The sequence below is a fragment of the Salmo salar genome, chromosome ssa13, assembly GCF_905237065.1.
Source record: "Salmo salar chromosome ssa13, Ssal_v3.1, whole genome shotgun sequence".
NCBI classification, from domain to species: domain Eukaryota; kingdom Metazoa; phylum Chordata; class Actinopteri; order Salmoniformes; family Salmonidae; genus Salmo; species Salmo salar.
This window is the reverse complement of record NC_059454.1, coordinates 72,777,908-72,800,848: the sequence shown is the minus strand read 5'-3', so window position 1 is coordinate 72,800,848 and position 22,941 is coordinate 72,777,908. Positions and strand designations below refer to the sequence as shown.

At 44.4% G+C, this 22,941-nt stretch overlaps 1 protein-coding gene across 3 annotated transcripts; it reads right to left on the bottom strand.

Annotated features, from left to right (window-relative positions):
- Positions 1 to 2: 2 nt before the first annotated feature.
- On the bottom strand, positions 3 to 19,163 carry LOC106567693 (nuclear envelope pore membrane protein POM 121). Of its 3 annotated transcripts, none has more exons than XM_014137283.2 (13): positions 19,051 to 19,163; positions 13,530 to 13,745; positions 13,158 to 13,319; positions 12,945 to 13,025; positions 12,582 to 12,747; positions 10,467 to 10,558; positions 10,269 to 10,348; positions 10,009 to 10,130; positions 9,815 to 9,914; positions 9,457 to 9,729; positions 7,723 to 9,306; positions 7,420 to 7,527; positions 3 to 3,517 (listed from the first exon to the last, which is right to left on the bottom strand). In XM_014137283.2, the coding sequence occupies exons 2-13, from the start codon at positions 13,727 to 13,729 to the stop codon at positions 3,417 to 3,419; spliced, it is 3,069 nt and encodes a 1,022-aa protein (XP_013992758.1). In that variant the 5' UTR covers positions 13,730 to 13,745; positions 19,051 to 19,163; the 3' UTR covers positions 3 to 3,416. The 3 variants fall into 3 exon arrangements, with proteins under 3 accessions (XP_013992758.1, XP_013992756.2, XP_013992757.2); XM_014137281.2 differs by lacking the exon at positions 19,051 to 19,163 and adding an exon at positions 14,445 to 15,060; XM_014137282.2 differs by lacking the exon at positions 19,051 to 19,163 and adding an exon at positions 14,445 to 15,060 and having other exon boundaries at positions 7,723 to 9,303.
- Positions 19,164 to 22,941: the final 3,778 nt, after the last annotated feature.

The following is a 22,941-nucleotide window of genomic DNA, read 5'->3' as shown; positions in this document are numbered from 1 at the left end:
ACTAAGATATCTTTATCATATTTTATTTAAAACCAGTACATCTAAGACATGAGCAGAGGGGAGAATGTTATAATACGCTGCCCATGTCTGCACATTCACTTCTCTCGAATTGCCCATTGTGAGCAGATGTTTGCGTTCCCATTCACAGTAATATACCTCTAACACTTTACATGTTTTAAAGTCAACATTGTCATTTGAAGCTTCAACAAAATAAAAACACAAGGAAAAGCTTTGGCCCTTGATTAAATCCATAGTTATGTACAGCCATAGGTCCAAATGTTAATCATGACTTATTTACACAGCTCTGCACAAGGGTAAATGACTGTTCAATTTACAAATGGGTAAAGCACAAAAGTGTGAATGGATTATGAACCCAAAAATGTGACAGTGTGGTTAAATATACTACATTCAATGTTTTGTGCTTTACAAATTCTGCATACGCAAGATATGGACCAACAAGCTAAGACAATGATAAAGTCCTGTCTATGGGAACAAACAAGGTGGCCAGGACATTAAATATGGTTTGAGTTGACCTTCAGCACATTGTCCACCCATCTGTCATAAGCAGATATCACAAGATGTAAAAACAAGTAGTTAACTGAGCAAAACAAAACAGCCTTCTTTCAAAAGCTATCAGTCAAAAATGACCACAGGGCAGACTTCATTGATCTCACTTCACTTCCTGATAACTGAGGTGGGGTGCTATCAATTGTTAAAGGGATTTAAGTATAACATGGGTATCATACATAGTTACATCTTGGAATGATGCATTTTAAAATATAATTTAAAAGAATGAACAGGGGACTTTAGTCCCATCAAAAATAAACTCACATTTAAGTCAGTCTTTCTATACACACACACCTCACACAGTAACACACAAAGCCACAAGTCTCATTCAAGTCTAAAGCAACACAATTCACATTTGTCAGGCTTGTACTATACACAATGATCAGACAGACAGCATTCCTTTACAGTACCCATACAGTAGCAGACCCAGTATGCCCTCCTATAAAAAAGTGGAGCTCTTACAAAGGGAAACTTTTAGACGCTTTTATTCCACAATTTCATTACGGTTGAGGAAACCTTAACGAACTAGAAAAATTCTATAAACTAGACCAATTGTCTCAGTGAGCCAAGCTTGAAGGAATTCTAAAAGGCAACCTGCCTTAATACAAAAATAAAGTTTGTGTACTTTGACACTATTTAGCCAAATCATGCCCCCCACACACACTCATACACCCCTCACAATAACTAGCCTAATTGGCTCGACCAGGAGAGGTTCCGATTAAAAATTAGTATTCAAAAATCCTAGTTCTGTCTCAAGAGGGGCGGACCAATTAAGAACCGATTCAACACCCGAGGTAATTTTTGTAACCTACATGGTTAGTCATGGTTAGCGCACAAAGAGGTTAGGTTTGACTTGAAAGACAATTCCCCTCCAGTTCCTTTAGTCCTGAGTTTTGATCCAGCATTAATGAAAAGAACACCTCTCCTGCTGTGCACATTAGTGAATCCAGTTGTACTGTCACACTCAAACACATTCATCAATAAACTGTTACAGTCCCAACAAAACTCAGAACCTCACCCATTGAGCATGCGGGTAAAACCACGTCCGGCACTAGCAATATGCCGCCATTCACCACATTACTTCCTCCAAGCCAGACTCACCGAGGCAAAAATAGTAACAAGCTAAAATCACCAGAAAAGACTTGAGGGGAATCATACAGGGGAGGGGAAAGCGGTTTGACTGCTGAAGGCGCACGTAAAGTATGTCTATCTGCAACCCTTAAGAGGGGAGCATGTAAACTCCAAATTCAATTCTCTTATAAATGCACTCGTCTTTGTCTTGATAGTATACAGATGCAGGGGTCTTGTGGTACAGTGCCCAGATGTTTGTAGTTTCTATCATTGCCAGTCAGATGAAAGTGGGGCTGGCATTGAAGATAGAAATTGTTCTGTGCCATGTCATTGTGAGGAACACTTACAACACTGGCTTTCACTGATCAAGCAGGGTCTTCATCAATCAAGACTGTGACTAGTTGAATCTGTGTTCAGTGCTGGGGAAGACTCCATCCCCTATGGCTCTCCAGGACCACGTTACCCATCCCTCCCATAGCACACACCTGCTCTTAATAACCGCGTTTAAAATGCATCCTTACTTCCTTGTAGTAATACCTAGGTTAGGAGGAAAGTACAGTAGCTTGCTTTTACCCAGCCAATGTAATACAATGCTCAGAAGTTACTTCAAGGAAAAAAAGGAAGGATTTGTTAAGATTCTCAACCAGTCCCCAGATCTGTTTTGAATGCCCCCACCTCCCATCATTATGGTGAGAGCAGGAGTAGTGGGGAAAAGGAGAGATAGTCTAGTACAAAAAGGACCCATGAAAGGTCTAAGTGGTAGAAGAGATTATTTTGTAGGTCAAACCTTAAGTATTGGCTTTGGTTTTCAGCACAAGTCCAGGGTAACCTATTTACACCAACACAATGGTGACCCATTAATGACTACTACCCTGGGACTCCACATTATGTATACATGTGTTATGTTTAACTGATCCCATGATGGCATTCTGATAAAGGATTTTATTGTTCACCTTATTCTGTCATTCAGGATCAAACAAGTATAAAAACTACATTGCAGGAATGCTTCCCAGTGTCTGTGATACTGTACAATAATAAAAAGGGCATATCTGGGACCAATACACCAAGCACTCATTCAAAACAGCTAAGGCCTAACTAGTGCAGAGATGCCACATACGTCTAAATTAACCCAAATAAAAAATGTCTTTCAAATGTAAAATAAACAATTCATTATCTCTAAACTGTCAACATCTCCTATATAGTATGGTTACCATGTACAGCTGGATAAATCCACACAGATCATACTGTATGTGAGCCCCATCTTGACCATGGGCACATGTCAGAAAAACACGTTCAGCTCTTCTATAGCCATTAACACAGCCCTGCTTAGAATTTCATACATTAACAAGTGTAAGCACGCGTCTCGATTCGACTGTCAAAAATGTGTCATGAAACAGGCGTAGTAGGGGAAATCCTAAAGCCGGGACAGAAAGTTGTTTTAATTGGATATGCTTCCCTCAAAGTCTTTTCTCTTTCAAGTTTAACAGACTATCGTTTTGCCTCATATCCCCCTTTCTTTTCGTCACTGTGAGAGTGGCTACACTGTCAGTAGAGCGGTAGACAGCCTAGTAGGAGTGTGTGCTCCTCTGCTAACCCTGTACCACAAAGGGGGCCAGCCCGGCCAGGGGAACAGAAGGCTAGGGAGGGCTGTTGGTCTGACTGGGGTTACAATGTGTTAGCAATGGAAGTATCAGTTCAGCTCCTCTGGAGGATGTCATGGCAGTGCTGAATGGGTAAGGGCTTCCAGGCTATGCCAGATGCTACCACACCTGGTTAGGCTACTTCTTCCTGGGGTGCTGCCTTCGGGCCTGTAGCCTCTGGCGTGCCCCTGATGTTTTGGAGCCAGCGCCGATGGAGAACGAAGGAGCTGATGGAGAGCCTGGTCACAAAGAACAAGAGAGTTAGCATGTCAACACAAAAATGCACCTGGCTGTTGACTAGAACCACCACAGTTTATCAGAGTCAAAAAGAAATAAGGATGATGGTAATTGAATTACTGTAACTTATGGAAGACCATGAAAACAAAATAACTGTCAATTCAAATTCTGAACTTTATTTTCATGTAGATGAACTTTGCCTAATAGTGGGAGTTTACACAATCTATTAAACTTTCTACGTCGCCGCCTCTTTCCTTTGATGCTGGAGCAGCTAATCCACTAGATGATCGGGGCTGTAGAACGCTACGGGCTGTGGCACTTCAGTATAAAAATTGTTTGACATGTAGACTTCTTATACAATGCAGGTTTTCATTGCTTGCTAGTAAATATATATATATATATATTTTTTTTAAGGTTGGATGTGTGACTATTCATTCATTATTCATTCTATGAGGCCTATAATGCGCTAATGTGTCAAATGGATAATGCGCCAATCCTCTCCAACCTGTCATGATATAGTCTGATACGGAATCTTTTACATTTCTAGACTGATCAGGCCCGGCCGCTATGCCAACCTAGGCGACACCAAAAAAACTGCTGCCCTCCAATCCACGCAAAGTAGAATAGTAGCCTAGGCTATAGTGTCGGCCGGCAATGCACTTGTGTATGCCCAAGTGGTAGCCTACCGTTTGTAAAACAGGCAATTTATCATTAATCCCTGTCATTTGGTTACATGCATGTCTGTCCCCATTTTACTTTCCTTGTCAATAAATTATCTTATAGCCTACTTTCGGAAAGCCTAAGGTAGGCCTAGGTTTTTTTTATTACTTTGAAGGACAAATATTTTTTGTGTCTGACATACACTGGTGGCTTTGACTGACAAATTCGTGCATGTTCGCTGATTCTCTATAGGCCTATACGTGTTTGTGTATACACACAGCAAAAAAAAGAAACGTCCCCTTTTCAGGACTTGATCTTTCAAAGATCATTTGTAAAAATCCAAATAACTTCACAGATCTTCATTGTAAAAAGGATTAACACTGTTTCCCATGCTTGTTAAATGAACCATAAACAATTGATTAACATGCACCTGTAGAACAGTCGTTAAGACACTAACAGCTTACAGATGGTACGCAATTAACGTCACAGTTATGAAAACATAGGACAGTAAAGAGGTCTTTCTACTGACTGAAAAACACCAAAAGAAAGATGCCCATACTAGTAATGTCCGTACTAAGAGACGGCTAAGCCAGCGCTACAGGGAGACAGAACAGACAGCTGATCATCCTCGCAGTGGCAGACCACGTGTAACACCTGCACAGGATCGGTACGTCACACCTGCGGGACAGGTACAGGATGGCAACAACTGCCCCGAGTTAGACTGTCCGCAATAGGCTGAGAGAGGCTGGACTGAGGGCTTTTAGGCCTGTTGTAAGGCAGGTCCTCACCAGACAACACTGGCAACAACGTCACCTATGGGCACAAGCCCACCGTCGCTGGACCAGACAGGACTGGCAAAAAGTGCTCTTCACTGACGAGTCGCGGTTTTGTCTCACCAGGGGCGATTCGCATTTATAGTCAAATGAATGAGTGTTAGAGGCCTGTACTCTGGAGCGGGATCGATTTGGAGGTGGAGGGTCCATCATGGTCTGGGACGGTGTGTCACAGCATCATCGGACTGAGCTTGTTGTCATAGCAGGCAATCTCAACGCTGTGCGTTACAGGGAAGACATTCGCCTCCCTCATGTGGTGCCCTTCCTGCAGGCTCATCCTGACATGACCCTTCAGCATGACAATGCCACCAGCCATACTGCTCGTTCTGGGCACAATTTCCTGCAAGACAGGAATGTCAGTGTTCTGCCATGGCCAGCGAAGAGCCCAGATCAATCCCAATGAGCAAGTCTGGGACCTGCTGGATCGGAGGGTGAGGGCTAGGGCCATTCCCCCAGAAATGTCCGGGAACTTGCAGGTGCCTTGGTGGAAGAGTGGGGTAAAATCTCACAGCAAGAACTGGCAAATCTGGTGCAGTCCATGAGGAGGAGATGCACTGCAGTACTTAATGCAGCTGGTGGCCACACCAGATACTGACTTACTTTTGACACCCCCTTTGTTCAGGGACACATTCAATTTCTGTTAGTCACATGTCTGTGGAACTTGTTCAGTATGTCTGTTGTTGAATCTTATTTTGTTCATACAAATATTTACACGTTAAGTTCTGAAAATAAACACAATTGACACTGACAGGACGTTTCTTTTTTTGCTGAGATATATACACACACAAAAGTATGTGGACATGCCTTCAAATTAGTCGATTACTCTATTTCAGCCACACCCGTTGCTGATAGGTGTATAAAAAAACGAGCCCACAGCCATGTAATCTCCATAGACAAACATTGGCAGTAGAATGGCCTTACTGAAGAGCTCAGTGACTTTCAAGGTGGCACTGTCACAGGATGCCACCTTTCCAACAAGTCAGTTCGTCAAATTTCTGCCCTGGTCAACTGTAAGTGCTGCCATTATGAAGTGATAACATCTAGGAGCAAAGTGGTAGGCCACAAGCTCACAGAACAGGACCGCCGAGCACTGAATCATGTAAAAATCATCTGTCCTCGGTTGCAACACTCACTACTGAGTTCCAAACTGCCTCTGGAAGCAACGTCATCACAATAACTGTTTGTCAGGAGCTTCATGAAATGGGTTTCCATCATGAAATGGGTTTCCATGGCCAAGCAGCCGCACACAAGCCTAAGATCACCATGCGCAATGCCAAGCATGGGCTGGAGTGGTGTAAAGCATGCCGCCATTGGACTCTGGAAACACGTCCTCTGGAGTGATGAATCCCACTTCATCTGGCAGACGAATCTGGGTTTGGCGGATGCCAATAGAACGCTACCTGCCCCAATGCATAGTGTCAACTGTAAAGTTCGGAGGTGGGGGAATAATGGTCTGGGGCTGTTTTTCATGGTTCGGGCTCCCTAGTTCCAGTGAAGGGAAATCTTAACGCTACAGCATACAACTACATTCTAGACAATTCTGCTTGTGGAAGGCGCTTTCCTGTTTCAGCATGACAATGCCTTCGTGCACAAAGCGGGGTCCATACAGAAATGGTTTGTCGAGATCGGTGTGGAAGAACTTGACTGGCCTGCACAGAGCCCCGACCTCAACCCCATCAAGCAACTGAGATGAATTGAAACGCCGACTGCGAGCCAGACCTAATCGCCCAACATCAGTGCCCGACCTCACTAATGCTTGTGGCTGAATGGAAGCAAGTCCCCACAGCAATGCTCCCACATCTAGTGCAAAGCCGTCCCAGAAGAGTGGAGGCTGTTATAGCAGCAAAGGGTGGGGGGGGGGGGACCAACTCCATGTTAATGCCCATGATTTTGGAATTCAATCTTTGGCAAGCAGGTGTCCACATACTTTTGGTCACGCTGTGTATGTCCACTCAAAAAGCTTCCTAAAGTAGCCTGCCTGGACTCCATCTCTATAATAAAATTCAAACAGTCCCGTCATGATGTAACTTGTCAAAAGGCCTGTTTTCAGTAGCTTAGACTACATTATTACAGCATCTTCTCTGAAGAATATGTCAATGCCACCAGATAACCACAGCAGCAGGGTTGTGACTTTTGCGAATATTTCGGGAAAACTGGGAGAAACCCATCGAACCTCATTTGAATGGTTTTCTGCATCGAAATAGGATCTGTATTTAAACAAAATGATATACAGGAAAGCCAACAGACAAGGACAGCATACATCTTTATTTGACTCCATTAATGTTGCGTCAATATGACAATGCAACAGATCCTCTCCAACCTGGCATTTCTTCATTTGTTGATGAATATTTATAAGTAATAACCTGAATAATAATAATAATAATAATAACCCCCCCCGGTTATTTTCTTACCGAATGATGAGGATCCCATAGCACTGAATCCTTGGACTGGAGTTCCTGGGCTTCCAAAGGGGACAGGACCTGCAGCTGTGCTCTGGCCAAAAGCAGGGGTAGCCATCCCTGTACATGTGACAGCAATAAATGAACAATTAGGGATTAAAATAAAATACAAACTTGTTTGAACTGGTCCTATGAATTGGCCAAAAATGTAAAGTACTACTTCTGCCACCAAATGCAGAATTGATAAAAATTTGTGAATTCCTGAAATCATAATCAGTAAAAGAGTGGGTCTTATATTATACTAGATCTACTAACCAAAGTTGAAGCCTGGCGTCTGTGTTGTGGGGTTAGAGGTTCCAAACTGAGTGCCTGAAATGGCTGCGCCGAAGTTGAATCCTCCAGTGGCTGGCTGGGCAGGGGTAGCAGGGGCCTGCTGTGTGGACACACCACCAAACGAGAAAGTTGGGGCGGAGGCTGGGAGTATGCCGACAGTCTGGGTGGCAGAGCCAAAGGCCGGGGCTGCTGGGGTGCCCGTGGTGTTGCCAAATGCAAAACCTGTGGAGTTTGCTCCAAATGCCAGCTTAGTGGTGGTCCCAAAGGTAGAGGCCGCCGTAGTGGCAGCCGCGCCAAAAGCAAAAGGAGCAGGGGTGGCCCCAGTGGCAGGTGACCCAAATGTGAAAGGATTAGCTGCCGCAGTAGCAGCCGGGGCCTGAATCGCACTGGGGAACGCCGATGCCGCCGGAGCTTCGAACGACGACTTCCCAAACGTGAAAGTGGACTGGTTTGCAGGTGCAGAAGCAGTAGCAGTGGCTGCGGCTGCAGTGGCCATGCCAAAGCCACCGAAGGATGCGGTGGTAGAGTTCTGGGTGGCTACAGGCTGGCCAAAGGTGAATCCCCCCTGGGCGGTGGCTGAGGGGGCAGGTTGAGTGGCGCCAGAGGTGGTGGTCATCGCACCAAACGAAAAGCCGCTGTTGCTAGTGGTGGCGGCTGTGGTGGAGCTGAGGGTGGGTCCAGGAGCTGTGGTGGAGGCGGTGCCGAACTGGAAGGTACTTCCTGTGGCAGGGGCAGTGGTTGTGGCAGCAGTCGTTGCAGGCAGCGCACTCCAGTTTCCAAACAGAGACTTGACAGATGGCGGGGCGGCTGGGTTGGTGGAGGGGGCGGTGCTATTAGACAGCCCAGTGAACAGGGAGGCGGCTGGGGCCACTGTACTACTGTTGGTTAGCCTGCTGAACACTGTGGCAGATGCACTGGCATTGGAGGGGGCTGAGGTGGAGGCTGGCTGTCCGAAAGCACTGGTGGCTGTGGCACTTCCAAATATGGGTTTAAAGGTGGGAAGAGCAGGTGTGCCCTCTGAGGCTGGGGCCGTGGCCCCGAAGATGGGCTTGAACACCGAGGCCAGGAGGGGATTATTACTACTGGTTGTTTCTGTGGTGGCGGTTGTGGTTGTGGTGGGGGCCGGTGAGGAGGACGGGGCAGTCAGTGGATTGGCCATTCCAAACAGGCTTGCTCCACCCAGGATGGGGACACTGCTGGGGGCCTTGGTGACTTGGCTCAGCGCCTGGGTGAAGGCAGAGGGCATGGTGCTGGCAGGCTGGGAGAGGGAGGGTAGTGCAGGCTGGGAGAGGGAGGGTAGTGCAGGCTGGGAGAGGGAGGGTAGTGCAGGCTGGGAGAGGGAGGGTAGTGCAGGCTGGGAGAGGGAGGGTAGTGCAGGCTGGGAGAGGGAGGGTAGTGCAGGCTGGGAGAGGGAGGGTAGTGCAGGCTGGGAGAGGGAGGGTAGTGCAGGCTGGGAGAGGGAGGGTAGTGCAGGCTGGGAGAGGGAGGGTAGTGCAGGCTGGGGAGCAGACAAGCTGGTCTTCGACTTCTGCTCTGCAGGCACCAGTGGTGCAGGGGGTGTCACTGCTGTCACCAAGGAGACAGCCGGAGCGGGAGGGAAAACAAGAGAAAAATAGACTTTTGAGTAACAACTCAGATAAACGAACCGTCACTCAACGGCAACTACCAAACAAAAGTGGCTCTCAACTTTAAATTATTGCTATGTGATTAACAGACCTGTAGTATTGTCAGCAGCAGCACTGGTGAGGGGGTTGTTCCTCATCATTTTCAGAGACTCCAGGAGGGGGTTGGTGACGGGGGAGGCTGTGGAGGTTGGGGCCATGGTGACAGTGCTTGAGGGGACGGGGTCCAGGTTGATGACGGGGATAGGAGCCGCCACACTAGCAGGCATTGATACGGTAAGATGGCTGGCCTGCAGGGTGGGTGTGGGGTTGCCTGACACAGGAGGCTTAGAAGATGTGGTCACTACTGGAGCAGGCTTCTCTGGCTCTGGAACAAAAGAAATGGCCCAAAATCAATATCTTATATTTTTTGGGACACTGGTTTAGAAAAGTTGGGAATTGGCAATATTCACCGGGCTCTTTGAGGACTGTGTTGATCTGGCTGAGAGCAGCTTTCTTCTCCTGATCCAGGTCTTTCACCGTGATGGTGTAGCCCAACTCAGGAGGTGGAGGCTGCAGACAACATCAATGTTAAGACTTCCTGTTTGTCAGATGATTAGCTACATGTCCCATTTGAGGACATGTTCTATTATGCAGTATTTCTCACCAAAGAGATTAGGTCTCCTCTACGGCTGGACACCAGCGGAATCTTACGTTTCCGTTTCCCACTACCGGCAGAGCCTGACGAGGCTGAAGCCACAGGGACTTCAGGGGCCGGAGCCAGCTTCCCTGTAACAGGACATACAGTGCATTGACTTAATGTGGTGGCTACCGTTATTTTGAATCAAAACTTAAGTCTCTTTTGGGACGTGACTAAAGCCCTGAACCTGATCTGAAGTGGAAAACGCATCATAAACATGTTCTAACCAGTGGTTGGTGCTGGGTCTGTCAACGTCTTGTCAGACCTCTCCAAGGACACAGAGCTGGGTGAGCGAGCGTCCTCTTCCCTGACATACAGGGGGAAAAAAATAAATATGTCACACTGCTAGCGGCCATGGCAGTTCTCATTTCATCACAGGACACGTGTGAACCTAGAAATGTTGTCTAGGAGGAGAGGGTGAATACCTGGGCTTTTTAGAGGCTCTCTCTGGGGTCTGGGACCGGGACGACCCAGGGCTGGAGAGCGGGGAGAGACTGCGGGTAGAGGCTTTTTTCCACTTTAAAACAAACGTGAAAATTAGGTTTAGGTTGGCACTCACCCCAGTTTTCTGACAAAATACATCAGTGTAGGTCAGCTCCAGGGTTTCCATTAGGAAATTGTGGCGGCGAACAACGTGACAGGGAAGATATAAATTTACCGGCCATTTGAGAAATATACCAGATCCATTGGGTGCGTAACCCATTAGGGTGTCCACCCAGTGTTCAGAATGACAAATCACAGTTACATTATGGTAATTCATCTTAACAGAACATGCAACTCCTGTAATGAAGCAGCCAATAAAACATCCTTTTCAAACACTTCCCAAAATGCAATTTGCAGGAAAACACCGTTCTAAACAGTGCACCTGATGCAAGCGGTTCCATATGTGATAGAGATGAAAATCTGTTAGAAACTTAAAAACAGGGGGACTCTAAAGATATAACTATGATGGGTTGTTAATATGACTACGGTAGGATTGTGCCTTTGGCTCCTGGACAACAAAAGAAAGTTATGATAACCAAATAGAACAGGAGAGAAACTGGTTTCAATGGCATATAAGGAAGTCTTTATAAAATAATTGCCTCCACATGTTTGGTTTGATTTTGCCTATTCTTTGAAGCAAGGTAAGACATGCCTCAATATCTATGTTTTCAAAATAGCCTACTGCCTCCAAGCTAACATTGCAAAGTGGTGGGTGACATGCTGATATCCTGCCTACCGTTGCACTTGAAAGGTGAATGGGAAGCTCGCTTCAGTTATCAGTTAAGAAAAAAAATATAACTCCTTTTAATCGTGGCCATCAAAACAACTTAACATGTGATTGCATTTAGAATTGCTGCACAATGACTGCACATTTCACTCCAGCAGCAATGAGCTGAGGAGTTGCAGCTGCTGTGTCTCGGGTGATGTTCCGCTGAAAATAGGGTGTCTGTTGTGCACGTGTGATAAATAAGATAAATGACAAAAACGCATACAAGACAATTTCATTCCACTAAATTACGCAAATTAACTTATAGCATGAAGGTCAAATGTATTAGATGAGTAGAGTATAGTTGCGATAACAGGCAATGCAATAAACTCCAAGAATGAAAGCTATATAAAAGGTTGGAATATAATAGAGAACTAGACAAAGTATTGCGATAGCGCTCATCTTTCTCGTGTTATGTGCTACGAACCGCTTCGCTCTTGGAGACATGGTAGCACCGCCGGAAGACTGATTTCCCATGATGCCTCCCATAAATTTTTTTAATTTAACCTTTATTTAACTAGGCAAGTCAGTTAAGAATTAAGAACAAATTCTTATTTACAATGATGACCTAGGAACAGTGGTTCAGGGGCAGAAGGACAGAGTTTAACCTTGTCAGCTCAGGGAGTTAATCTAGCAACCTTTTGGTTACTTGCCCAACGCTCTAACCACTAGGCTACCTGCCACCCCAACATAGCCAATATAATTGATTTGCGAGCCCCTATGAGCAAAGATTTTGCGGAAAAATGTTTCTGTTTACAGTAGTTAATTGTAAAAAAAAAAAAAATTGACGATTCAGAAAATGAATTGCTCTAACTTGGGTTTTAAACCAGTCGGCTTTTAAAAATCAATCATCCATATGAGTCTTGGGGTATGGCTAAAGAAGCCACATGAGAAACCGCTCTAGTGCTGTCTGAGGTGATATTCCGGTCAAAATTGACTGTTTGTCGTGTGTGATAAATAGCACACACCATGAGTAATGAAAATGCAAACAAGCCAATTCCACTAAATTATGCATATTAACCTATATATCGATAAGCATGACTGTCAAATGTATTTCCATCGACTGGTATTGTCGATTAAAATCATTATTTTGCAGTGGGATTGTTTTTTTTCTCCAGGTCAATTTGGCCTGAAACTATTTTATTTATTAGCTTGTTTATTTTATTCCTAAAAACTGCACTTAATGGCTAATGGAAACCCTGGTGAGCTCTCAACTGAACTCATGGCTGTTGATCCCAAACAGAGGAATCCGATCAGAGGTGTACTGCCCATCCTAATTATAAAAAGGTACCTGAGTAACGCCTTGTGACGAGCTTAGGGAGCTGCGGATGGAGTTGCGGACCGAGCCCAGGGTGCCGCTGGGGGTCAGGCCACAGCTCACAGAGCTGATGGAGGAGGTGCGTGATCTCTTCATTGTTGACTCCTCCACCATAGCAGTCAGCCCTCGCTTCAGAGAACTGGGCCGACACAGGAGAGGAAACAGGATTTCAGGAGTGATTGGAGAGGATACAGTATTTGTATGAGATATATATATATACACACACACCTAACATTAAGAAGCCACTGAATGAAAGCACATTTGTATTCAAATTTAGTATCAGGACTTGAATCACTGAGACGGACAACTTTTTGTACAGGCATTGCTCCTACTCACTTCAGCACCAGCTGTGATGGAGCTCCATTGGGCAGTAGTGGCTCAAATGCCAAGTGAGCACTCCCACTGCTGTCATGGCGCCTAAGTGAACAAAGAGCAGGTGTACGGTGTAGACATGGTATTGTGTGGCTCTTGAAGACTAAGACACTAAAGTGTGAGAAGAACAATGGTACATTCCATACAACAGCATTTAATCCTGTGGTAGTCACATACCTCCTTTTGCTCTTTTGCCCTGCAGTGAAGCTCCTGTCATCTTCCACCACTCTTTTGCGACTCTCTTTGAGCACGCTCAGAACAGTCTCCCTGGAGCAGGGGTCTGCAGGGGCCCCCAGGCCTGGAGAGCCAAGGACTCCCGGGGAGTTCAAATGATCAAATCTGCACACACATAACAGCAGCAATTACAGAACAAATGTCAGTGGGGCCATCCAACAGCTAAGGATGTTTTCAAGCTTCACACACACTAAAATAATGTGCCACAGAACGATGACAAGTGTAAGATAAAGCTGCTTGCATTATCACTAACAGATCTTCAAAAAGTTTGATATAAGAATTAAAATGAGGCAAGACAGAGACAATATGACTTACAACTGGGATCGAGTGGTGTTGTGATCTGGCCTAGCGATCTTCACTGTGACTGGACTGTGGACTGCCGGAGAGTTGCGAGGGGTGAGAATATTCTTCTTTCTGAAGCCGTCCCACTGGGTTGGGGGCAGGATGCCCACAGAGGAGGTGCCCGTCTGCTGGAGGGGGTAGTGGCGCAGGGGAGTGATGGTGAACCTGCCCATAGTGCCAAGGGGCTCCCTGTACACAGAGTGGCCACAGGTTTAGGTCAATGCATTCTATACAAGAAACTGTCTGGCATAGATCATTGCTAAGCTGATTTCATATGCCACACAAGGACTTTAAGTAGCAAAATAGGGACATTTTCTCTGTCAAGAGGGAGCTCTGACCAACCATTTATTTACATATCGACTCTCATAACCATATCAATGTTTTGAAAATGACTGTAAAAGTTGTAACTGCAGTGATCATTACAACAGAAAAGTGTATTACTCTAGTAACTAGTTAACGCATGTTAGTGCCATACGGTCCAAAGTACCGTATGGTCTCAATCAGGAATTGAGTGGGAAGGAACACTCCCTGCCTTGCAAGGAATGGAGCCGATAGCAACTCCCACATTTTCAAATCTTGGAGGGAATGCTAGGACGCGTTGCGGCGAAGCCGCAAGTCTTCTCAATACATTTCAAAACAAATGTTTTTATATTTACTGATAACTAACTACGATGATAACTTTCCTAACGTTTAAAATCGTTTAACTGCACCATGTGTGCAACATGATCCGCAATCGAAACATTTTCTTCAGAATTTAGCACGTTGCATTGGCAAACCTGCTAACGTTAACTAGCTACGTTAGCTGATGTGTTAGGATAACTAGCCACTGTTAGCTGATCAGCGAAATGTTATGTTAGCTAGCTAAGTAAATATTATTTCAGTACTCACCCCCCGATTGACAGTCCTCTGTTTGGAGTAATGACAGCCTGGTTGGGTCGAGCCAATCTTTCGCGTAAAGTTAGTTGTTCTCGTGCGTTGGGGTTAGCACCCGAACTTGCACCCGCTCGCGGCCTCCCCACAACTGAGGGAGGACTTTCTGCCTTCCCAATGTAACTTCCCATGAGTATATCCCGAGGACTGAGAAGAAATGAGTCACTGTGTCCAGCGTCTTTCCGACAAATAGCGCTCTCGAAACGTCGTTGGTCAGTAAATACTACTGATTCCCGAACATAATCCTTGGCGGTGCGACTTCTAACTCTTCCCGCTGTGGGTACTCCGTTTGCAATCCCTGGCAACCAGCGTCGCAGCACGGGTGGAATTGTCAGACCACGGCGTGGATGAGGGCCTAACCTAACGTAGAGAGATTCTCCGCTGTGATAATAACAGGCGACGCAACAAACTCCAAGAATGAAAGCTATGTAAAGCAATGTTGGAATATAATAGAGAACTAGAGAGAATATTGCGGTAGCACAGAACACGAGAGAGATAAGCGCTATTAACCGCTTCTCTCTTGAAGACATGGCGGCGCCGCGCCGCCGGGAGGACTTTGATATCCCATGATGCCGCGCGTCAACATAGCTAATATAATTTATTCGCGAGCCCCGATAAGCGCAGATTCGTAAAATAATGTTTTACTGTTTACAATATTTTTTAAAAAATACACCCAAGAATCAGAAATGTAATTGCTCTAACTTGGGTATCGCACCGGATTTAAAAAAAAAAACATGATTCCTTAGTCAATCATACAGATGTGCCTTCTGAGGTATGACTGAAGAAACAATGAAGTCTATGATGAGAGCCATAGCCCTGCACCTACAACATTATGCACATTCCAGTGGTGTAAATTACTTTAAGGTAGTACTTAAGTAGTATTTTGGGGTATCTGTACTTTACTGTTTATTTGACAGCTTTTAATTCACTCCTAAAGAAAATGTACTTTTTACTCCATACATTTTCCCTGACACACAAAAGTACTCATATTTTGAATGCTTAGCAGGACAGAAAAATTGTCTAATTCACACATTTATCAGCAAGCTCTCAGTATAGTGTTCATGTGACGTCTATTCTTTTTCAAAGGAGTGAAAGTTTCTCTGTTCATTGTATTGTACACTGTGTGTGCATCTGAGTGTGTGTCTTCATAGAAAGAGATTTGTCTAAGGGTTAATGGAGGACCAGCTGTCCCATTACAGGTTTAGGGGCAGGTGTGTAACGCCCCTCCATCCATTTTCTCTCCCCAAAGCTCATCTTTATTAATGCACAGGTCAGAGGTCACCCCCTAAATCAGGCTTGTGTCGCTAGGGGACTGAGACAACATGAGACATTATGGGGGTGATGCTGCCTCTGAGCGAGACTGTTGTCCTGTAACCCCCCCTCTCCAGTTCTGGTACTTTCAGAGAACAAAGACACCCCAATTGGCAAGGCTCTCACTAGCCATAATCAACTCTGTGCAGATGGCGCTGGGCTAACCGCTCAGCTAATGGCTTTAACTTGGCACTTCTTGGATTAGCATTCTGCTGCCAGACCCCCAGCCAGCATCCACAGGAGGGGCCGGCCGGGCCAATTACCAACCCTAATCTGGGTTGGTAATTGCGGGCTGTAAATGCGGGCTGTGCCTGGTGGGGTGAGGGGGACACCCCTGGTACTCGGTCACCCTCTTTCATCGATTTACTGTCTGTGTCATTCCCGCTGTCTGACTTACCAATTACCATAGTCAACACATGGTCTGCAAAGAACCTTATTTATGTTGTATCGGGTGGTGCTGGTGTTTTGGGCCTGAAAACGTAAGTCTTTGTGTCTGTTTTTTTTTGTGGAAGGAATATGTAGATCTGTGAATTATAGGCAACATTCTGTTGTTTCTCTCTTTCTCAACATCCTCAGTTCTGTGCTGCTGTCAATTTGTATTTTTCCTCACTGTCTGTTGTAAGAGTCATTGCTAAGAGTCATATTTAAGGGGGTCGTAAACTAAAAGCAGCGTTACCATGGTCAGTTTCCCTGCCCTCTACCCAGCTGTGTCTCTGGTACTTATGTCGACCCCCCCCCCAAACACCATCTGCTAAAGTGAAGGGTAATTACAAAACACCGACCATCCCCACCCAAGCAGCTACCCCTCTTGACTTTGATGGGCCCCCATTCTAACCACCCAACCTTCACTAGCCCCCCTCTTGATAAAGGATGATAAAGGAGTTATTGATATTGGGATAGGGAAACAGGGCTTTTCAATTAATTATAATCAAATGGATTTATAAAGCCCTTTTTACATCAGCCAATGTCAAAGTGCTGTACAGGAACCCAGCCTAAAACCCCAAACAGCAAGCAATGCAGAAGCACGCTGGCTAGGAGAAACTCCCTAGAAAGGCGGGAACCTAGGAAGAAACAGTCAAGAGGAACCAGGTAATGTAGTCATTGAAGAAAACACTCCAGTCCAGCTGAGTCATTTTTGTAATTATATTTAACTACGCAAGCCAGTTAAGAACAAATTCTTATTTACAATGACGGCCTACCCCAGTCAAACCTGGACGACGCTGGGCCAATTGCACACCACCCTATGGGACTCCCAATCACGGCCGGTTGTGATACAGCCTGTAATCAAACCAGGGTCTGTAGTGACGACTAGCACTGAGATGCAGTGTCAAACCGCTGCGCCACTCGGGAGCACAACTGAGTAAACTCAGTTGTATGTATACCAATGAAAATGTCATTGATTTGACCCATGATGTACCATCCAATGACATCACAAACAGTCTTCTTCGATACAGCCCAGGACATCTGTAATGGCTTTGGGAAGTTGCAGGTGCAAATAAAGGCCAAACCTCCTCCCCCGACCTTCCCTGGAATTAATGCCATGGAAATGGGACCCGCCAATCTTTATGCTGACACATTTGTCATTCTGCCAGCTGGACACCTCAAATCACTGTGTGTGTGGTGCACGCACACGTATGCCATAGGTACATGTGTGTGCACACACAGATGGCTTTAGTGCATCCTGAGCAGACTGATCAGCTTAGTGTCGGCCAGGGCCATTGCATGTGAACCGAGTCAACGGTGACTGTCAGTCATAATTAGACGTATTTACGTCCTGTGGATCCATTCTCCTAAAGTGGGCCAGTGCAGGAACCAACTGATTAGGAAGAAACTGAACACCCAGGCAGAGCCATTATGGGGGACAAGCTATGATAATTGTAGAAGACCTCCACTATGGTGACAGTTTTACAGTGCAGTAAATATTTCAATAGTCATCCACTTATATTGGTCCAGTGATGAGAGTAAGGTTTAGTCATGTGTTTGTATAAACAGATGTTGATAATATGAAGAGGACTTACTGTATGTCCTTGGTGCATGTTACACAAAAGCAAGATGTTCTAGTCATAATTTGACAGCCTCAACCAAGACAATAATCTTCACTAAAGCTATGATAAAGGTATGGTTTAGCATTCAACAAGCCCAAACAGCAGTGGTGTCACTCATTACATGGAGGGCCTAGTGTCTGCGGGTTTGTGGCTTCTCCTTTCAAATAAGACCTAGACAACCAGGTGAGGGGAGTTCTTTACTAATTAGTGACCTTAATTCATCAATCAAGTACAAGGGAGGAGTGAAAACCCGCAGACACTCAGCCCGCCGTGGAATGTGCAGTGCAGGAAAGGACTTTTCCTGTATTTGTTCAGTGTATTACCACACAAAGCATTAGAAACATGGAAACTTCAGTCTGTATGAATATAGAGTATTCTCTCAAATATCAGCAGCTCTGTCCACTTATAACACATACTTTGTATTTACATTAAGGGTGTTTGTGGCACTAGCAACCTGTAGCCTACACCTCAGTCCAATCCCTATGGCGTGCAGCTAACAAACTGCTACAGCTATGCGCCACACACATACATACATACATACATATATATATATATATATATATATGAACCAGTACTTTAATGTACTGTGTGATAGCTCACGTGGCAGCCTGATGGGCCTCTTAGTTATGGTTACAGTGTTTAACAACGGCCACCTTTCATGCTTCTCCCCTCCAACGCCAGGCCTTCTTTAAACTCCACCACTGAGAAGCCTGGCACGAGCCAGAAGAGTCACACACAAAAACTGTCTTTCACATACAGACACACAAAAATTCTCACACAGCTGAATCAGTCAGTATAATCTGAAACCAATGTAGAGATTACATGTCTAATCCAGGGAGAAAACACTGTACTAAATCACTGATGGGTTTTGCTTTTCCATTTCAATGCCAGTAGGACAGAACAAACAAGGACTTGCACATTAGAACTCATACAAGGACTCACATATGCCTACATTTCATTCACACATGACCTGCTATTTTTAGATGAATGTTTAGATTTCAAATATTTAGATTACTACAAACAAATTCAAAGCCAGTTATTCACTGCACCAAATCACAATCATATTCAGTCTAAGTATCTGCTTTTCAAAAGCAGTATCTGCTTTGCAATATTCACTTCTGATATGGATTCTCTTGACACTTGTTAACAATACAATTAACTATCACCTAATCAAACTGCTAACTACTGAATCAAAATGTAGTGCCTACCTGCTTGTAATGAACGAGGGGAGACAGAGCGCTGGTTTCAAGTGCAGCAGGTGTTTATTGCAAAGGACCACAGGAGGCAGGTAGCTGGGTCCAGGGGCAGGCAGAAGGTCATACACATGGGTTCCAAAACGGCAACAGTACAGGCAGGGAAAAGGCTCGTAACATAGTCCGGGAGATCAGGCAATAGGTAGATAACAGGAAATACAATAGGCAAAAGTACAGGCAGAGAATCAGTGTCTTTAGTGAGGGAGGAAAAACTACCATACACAGGAGTAACTCACAGGAAACCCCAGCACACTGAAAGCCATGTGTCACAAAACAAACAATACCTCACAGTGATGGGGGGAGGGGGGGTGCAAAGAGCTCAACTAAATAGTGTGTGATAATGACATACAGGTGTGTGAACAGGTGATTAGAATTCAGGTGATTGGGATCTGGAGAGTGAGCTGCGTGCAGGGGATCTAGGTTGAGAGTGTGAGTTGGAAAGTTGGCTGGAAAGTGAGCTGCGTTCAGGGGACCTACATGTTTGAGGGTGTGAGTTGGAAGCAGACGTTACACCACTGGGCCAAACTGGTTGAATCAACATTGTTTCCACGTAATTTCAACCCAAAAATTCAATGTGATGACATTGAATCAAGGTGGAACACTGATTGGATTTGCAAAAAGTCCTCAACCTCATGGAATTTCGTATTTTTTTCATTTAACTTTTGACCTAAATCCAATGACGGGTGACATTTTTGATTGATTTCACTTTGAATTCAACCAAATGTAAATCAAAACTAGATGTGAAACTGACATCTGTGCCCAGTGTATAGTTAACATATATTGATAACTGCTGAACACTGACACATTTTATATTTTTACCTCATAAATGTATCAAATCATATATGAATGTGGCTGTAAATACTACATCATCATTCTCCATCAGCCAGTGTGCTTCAATAGGACAAAGTGGAAAGATTCACTCCATGTGCTACCATTTGGAATTATAGTGTAGTGTACAATGCACTGCTGAAATATCTGGGATGTTCAGTACATAACAATATATTCCACTAATTATATGAATGTCATTGATACACTGTAAGCTGATGAATTTCAAGCAGATATACCGGATTACTGTATCAGTTGACACGTCACATAAAAGTGATCTTGTACAATGTTGCATTGGGCAGAAATGGAATACAATACTGCGCTACATTTTTACAATAGCTAACTGCTTCACAATACAGAATTTCTGATGATTTGTCCTAGGTATGTATTGTATAAGAATAATTCAACTGTAAGACTGACATATTTCTCAACATGCTCACAACCTGCCAGTGGATACAAATGATTAAAAAAATGGTGCATGTCAAGTTATAGTCAAATACTGAATGTAAAGTTATATTTACTATCTACTGTTCATTCTATTCAGCACTTCAAAAAGAACAGTTTTGACATTTGTATCTTGAATCTTTTCGCTATTGGATTTAATGGTAGTTAAAATGACTAAATGGTGACTAAACAAAATATTGTCATGGTCTAAAACATTGAATTTGTATTAACAACTCAGGGGTGAAAGATGTGTGAAACCCCAATGAATGCACAATCAAAGGGTCTGAATCGGAACATAAGATAGGGGATATTACAAGTGTTATCAGTTTAGAGTTTGGTACTTAGTTTTTCAAATTCACCACATACTTGTGAAAATAGCACCAAAGCGACTGAAAAAAACGGAACAGATGTAGGATCTTAATTTGATCACTATTTTGTTGCTGAGAATTTTCTTATACTGCAGGAAATGTAGATTAGCTTCGGAATTTACATGAATTCACAGAAAACACTCACTAACACACGGTTATATCTTTAATATTAAGGAACTCGCCTGAGTTAGAATACCTCATGATAAGCTGTAGACCATACTATTTACCAAGAGATTTTTCATCTATATTTTTCGTAACTGTCTATTTCCCACCACAAACCGATGCTGGCACTAAGACAGCACTCGACAAACTGTATTGGGCCAGAAGCAAACAAGAAAATGCTCACCCAGAGGTGGCACTCATAGTGGTCGGTGACTTTAATGCAGGAAAACTGAAATCCATTCTACCTAATTTCTACCTACATGTCACCTGCGCAACTAGAGGGGGAAAAAATCTCAAGATCACCTTTACTCTACACACAGAGACGCATACAAAGCTCTCCCTCACCCTCCATTTGGCAAATCTGACCATAACTCTATCCTCCTGATTCCTGCTTACAAGCAAAAACTCAAAAAGGAAGTACCAGTGACGCGAACAATACGGAAGTGTTCTGATAAAGCTGATGCTAAGTTACAGGACCGTTTTGCTAGCACAGACTGGAATATGTTCCGGGATTCATCCGATGGCATTGAGGAGTTTACCACCTCAGTCACCGGCTTCATCAATAAGTGCATTGACGATGTTTCAAGCAGATCACCATAGTCCCTGTGCGCCAAGGTAACCTCTCTAAATGGCTATTGCCCCGTAGCACTCACATCTGTAGGCATTAAATGCTTTGAAAGGCTGGTCATGGCTCACATGAACACCATCATCCCAGGTCAAATAGCCCTTACCCAGCATGGAAGTGTGTTTTGGGTCATTGTCCTGTTGAAAAACAAATGATAGTCCCACTAAGCGCAAACCAGATGGGATGGTGTATCGCTTCAGAAAGCTGTGGTAGCCATGCTGGTTAAGTGTTCCTTGAATTCAAAATAAATCACTGACAGTGTCACCAGCAAAGCACCCCCACACCATCACACCTCCTCCTCTTTGCTTCACGTTGGGAACCAAACATGCAGAGATCATCCGTTCACCTACTCTGCGTCTCACAAACACATGGCGGTTGGAACCAAAAATCCCATATTTGAACTCATCAGACCAAAGGACAGATTTCCACCGGTCTAATGTCCATTGCTCGTGTTTCTTGGCCCAAGCAAATCTCTTCTCCTGATTGGTGTTGTCACGACTTCCGCCGAAGTCGGCTCCTCTCCTTGTTCGGGCGGCGTTCGGCAGTCGACGTCACCGGCTTTCTAGCCATCGCCGCTCCATTTTTCATGAATCCATTTGTTTTTTCTTGTTCCCTGCACACCTGGTTTTCATTCCCCAATCAATCTACATGTATTTATTCCTCTGTTCCCCATCATGTCTTTGTGAAAGATTGTTTGTGTTACGTGTTTATTGTTGACGCGCCAGACTGGTTTGTTTTTCCGTGGTATTTCACGAAGATGTTTATTGTTAAACATAATTCTTGGAATTGTTTTTGCGCGTTTTGCACTTTTGCCTCAATAAAGTGTGTGCCTGTTCACAAATCTCTGCCCTCCTGCACCTGACTTCGCTACCAGTAAGCACACACCTTTAGTAGTGGTTCCCTTTCAGCAATTTGACCATGAAGGCCTGATTCACGCAATCTCCTCTGAACAGTTGTTTATTTTTTTATTTAACCTTTATTTAACTAGACAAGTCAGTTAAGAACAAATTCTTATTTACAATGACAGCCCACCTGTGTTGAGATGTGTCTGTTACTTGAACTCTGTGAAGCATTTATTTGGGCTGCAATCTGAGTTGTTAACTCTGATGAACCTTTCCTCTGCAGCAGAGGTAACTCGGTCTTCCTTTCCTGTGGCGGTCCTCATGAGAGCTAGTTTCATCATAGCGCTTGATGGTTTTTGTGACAGCACTTGAAGAAACTTTCAAAGTTCTTGAAATGTTCCAGATTGACTGACCTTCATGTCTTAAAGTAATGATGGACTGTCATTTCTCTTTGCTTATTTGAGCTGTTCTTGCCATAATATGGACTTGGTCTTTTACCAAATAGGGCTATCTTCTGTATACCAACCCTACCTTGTCACAACACAACTGATTGGATCAAATGCAATAAGAAGGAAAGAAA

What these genes read in the sequence shown, in the direction of transcription:
- LOC106567693 (XM_014137281.2), bottom strand. Translation starts at nt 15,016, where the DNA reads ATGTCTTCAAGAGAGAAGCGGTTAATAGCGCTTATCTCTCTCGTGTTC. An exon ending in AGACCCAGCACCAACCACTG is followed by an intron (nt 10,131 to 10,268) that starts GTTAGAACATGT and finishes GTCCTGTTACAG; the next exon opens with GGAAGCTGGCTCCGGCCCCT. An exon ending in GAGGAGACCTAATCTCTTTG is followed by an intron (nt 9,915 to 10,008) that starts GTGAGAAATACT and finishes TGTTGTCTGCAG; the next exon opens with CCTCCACCTCCTGAGTTGGG.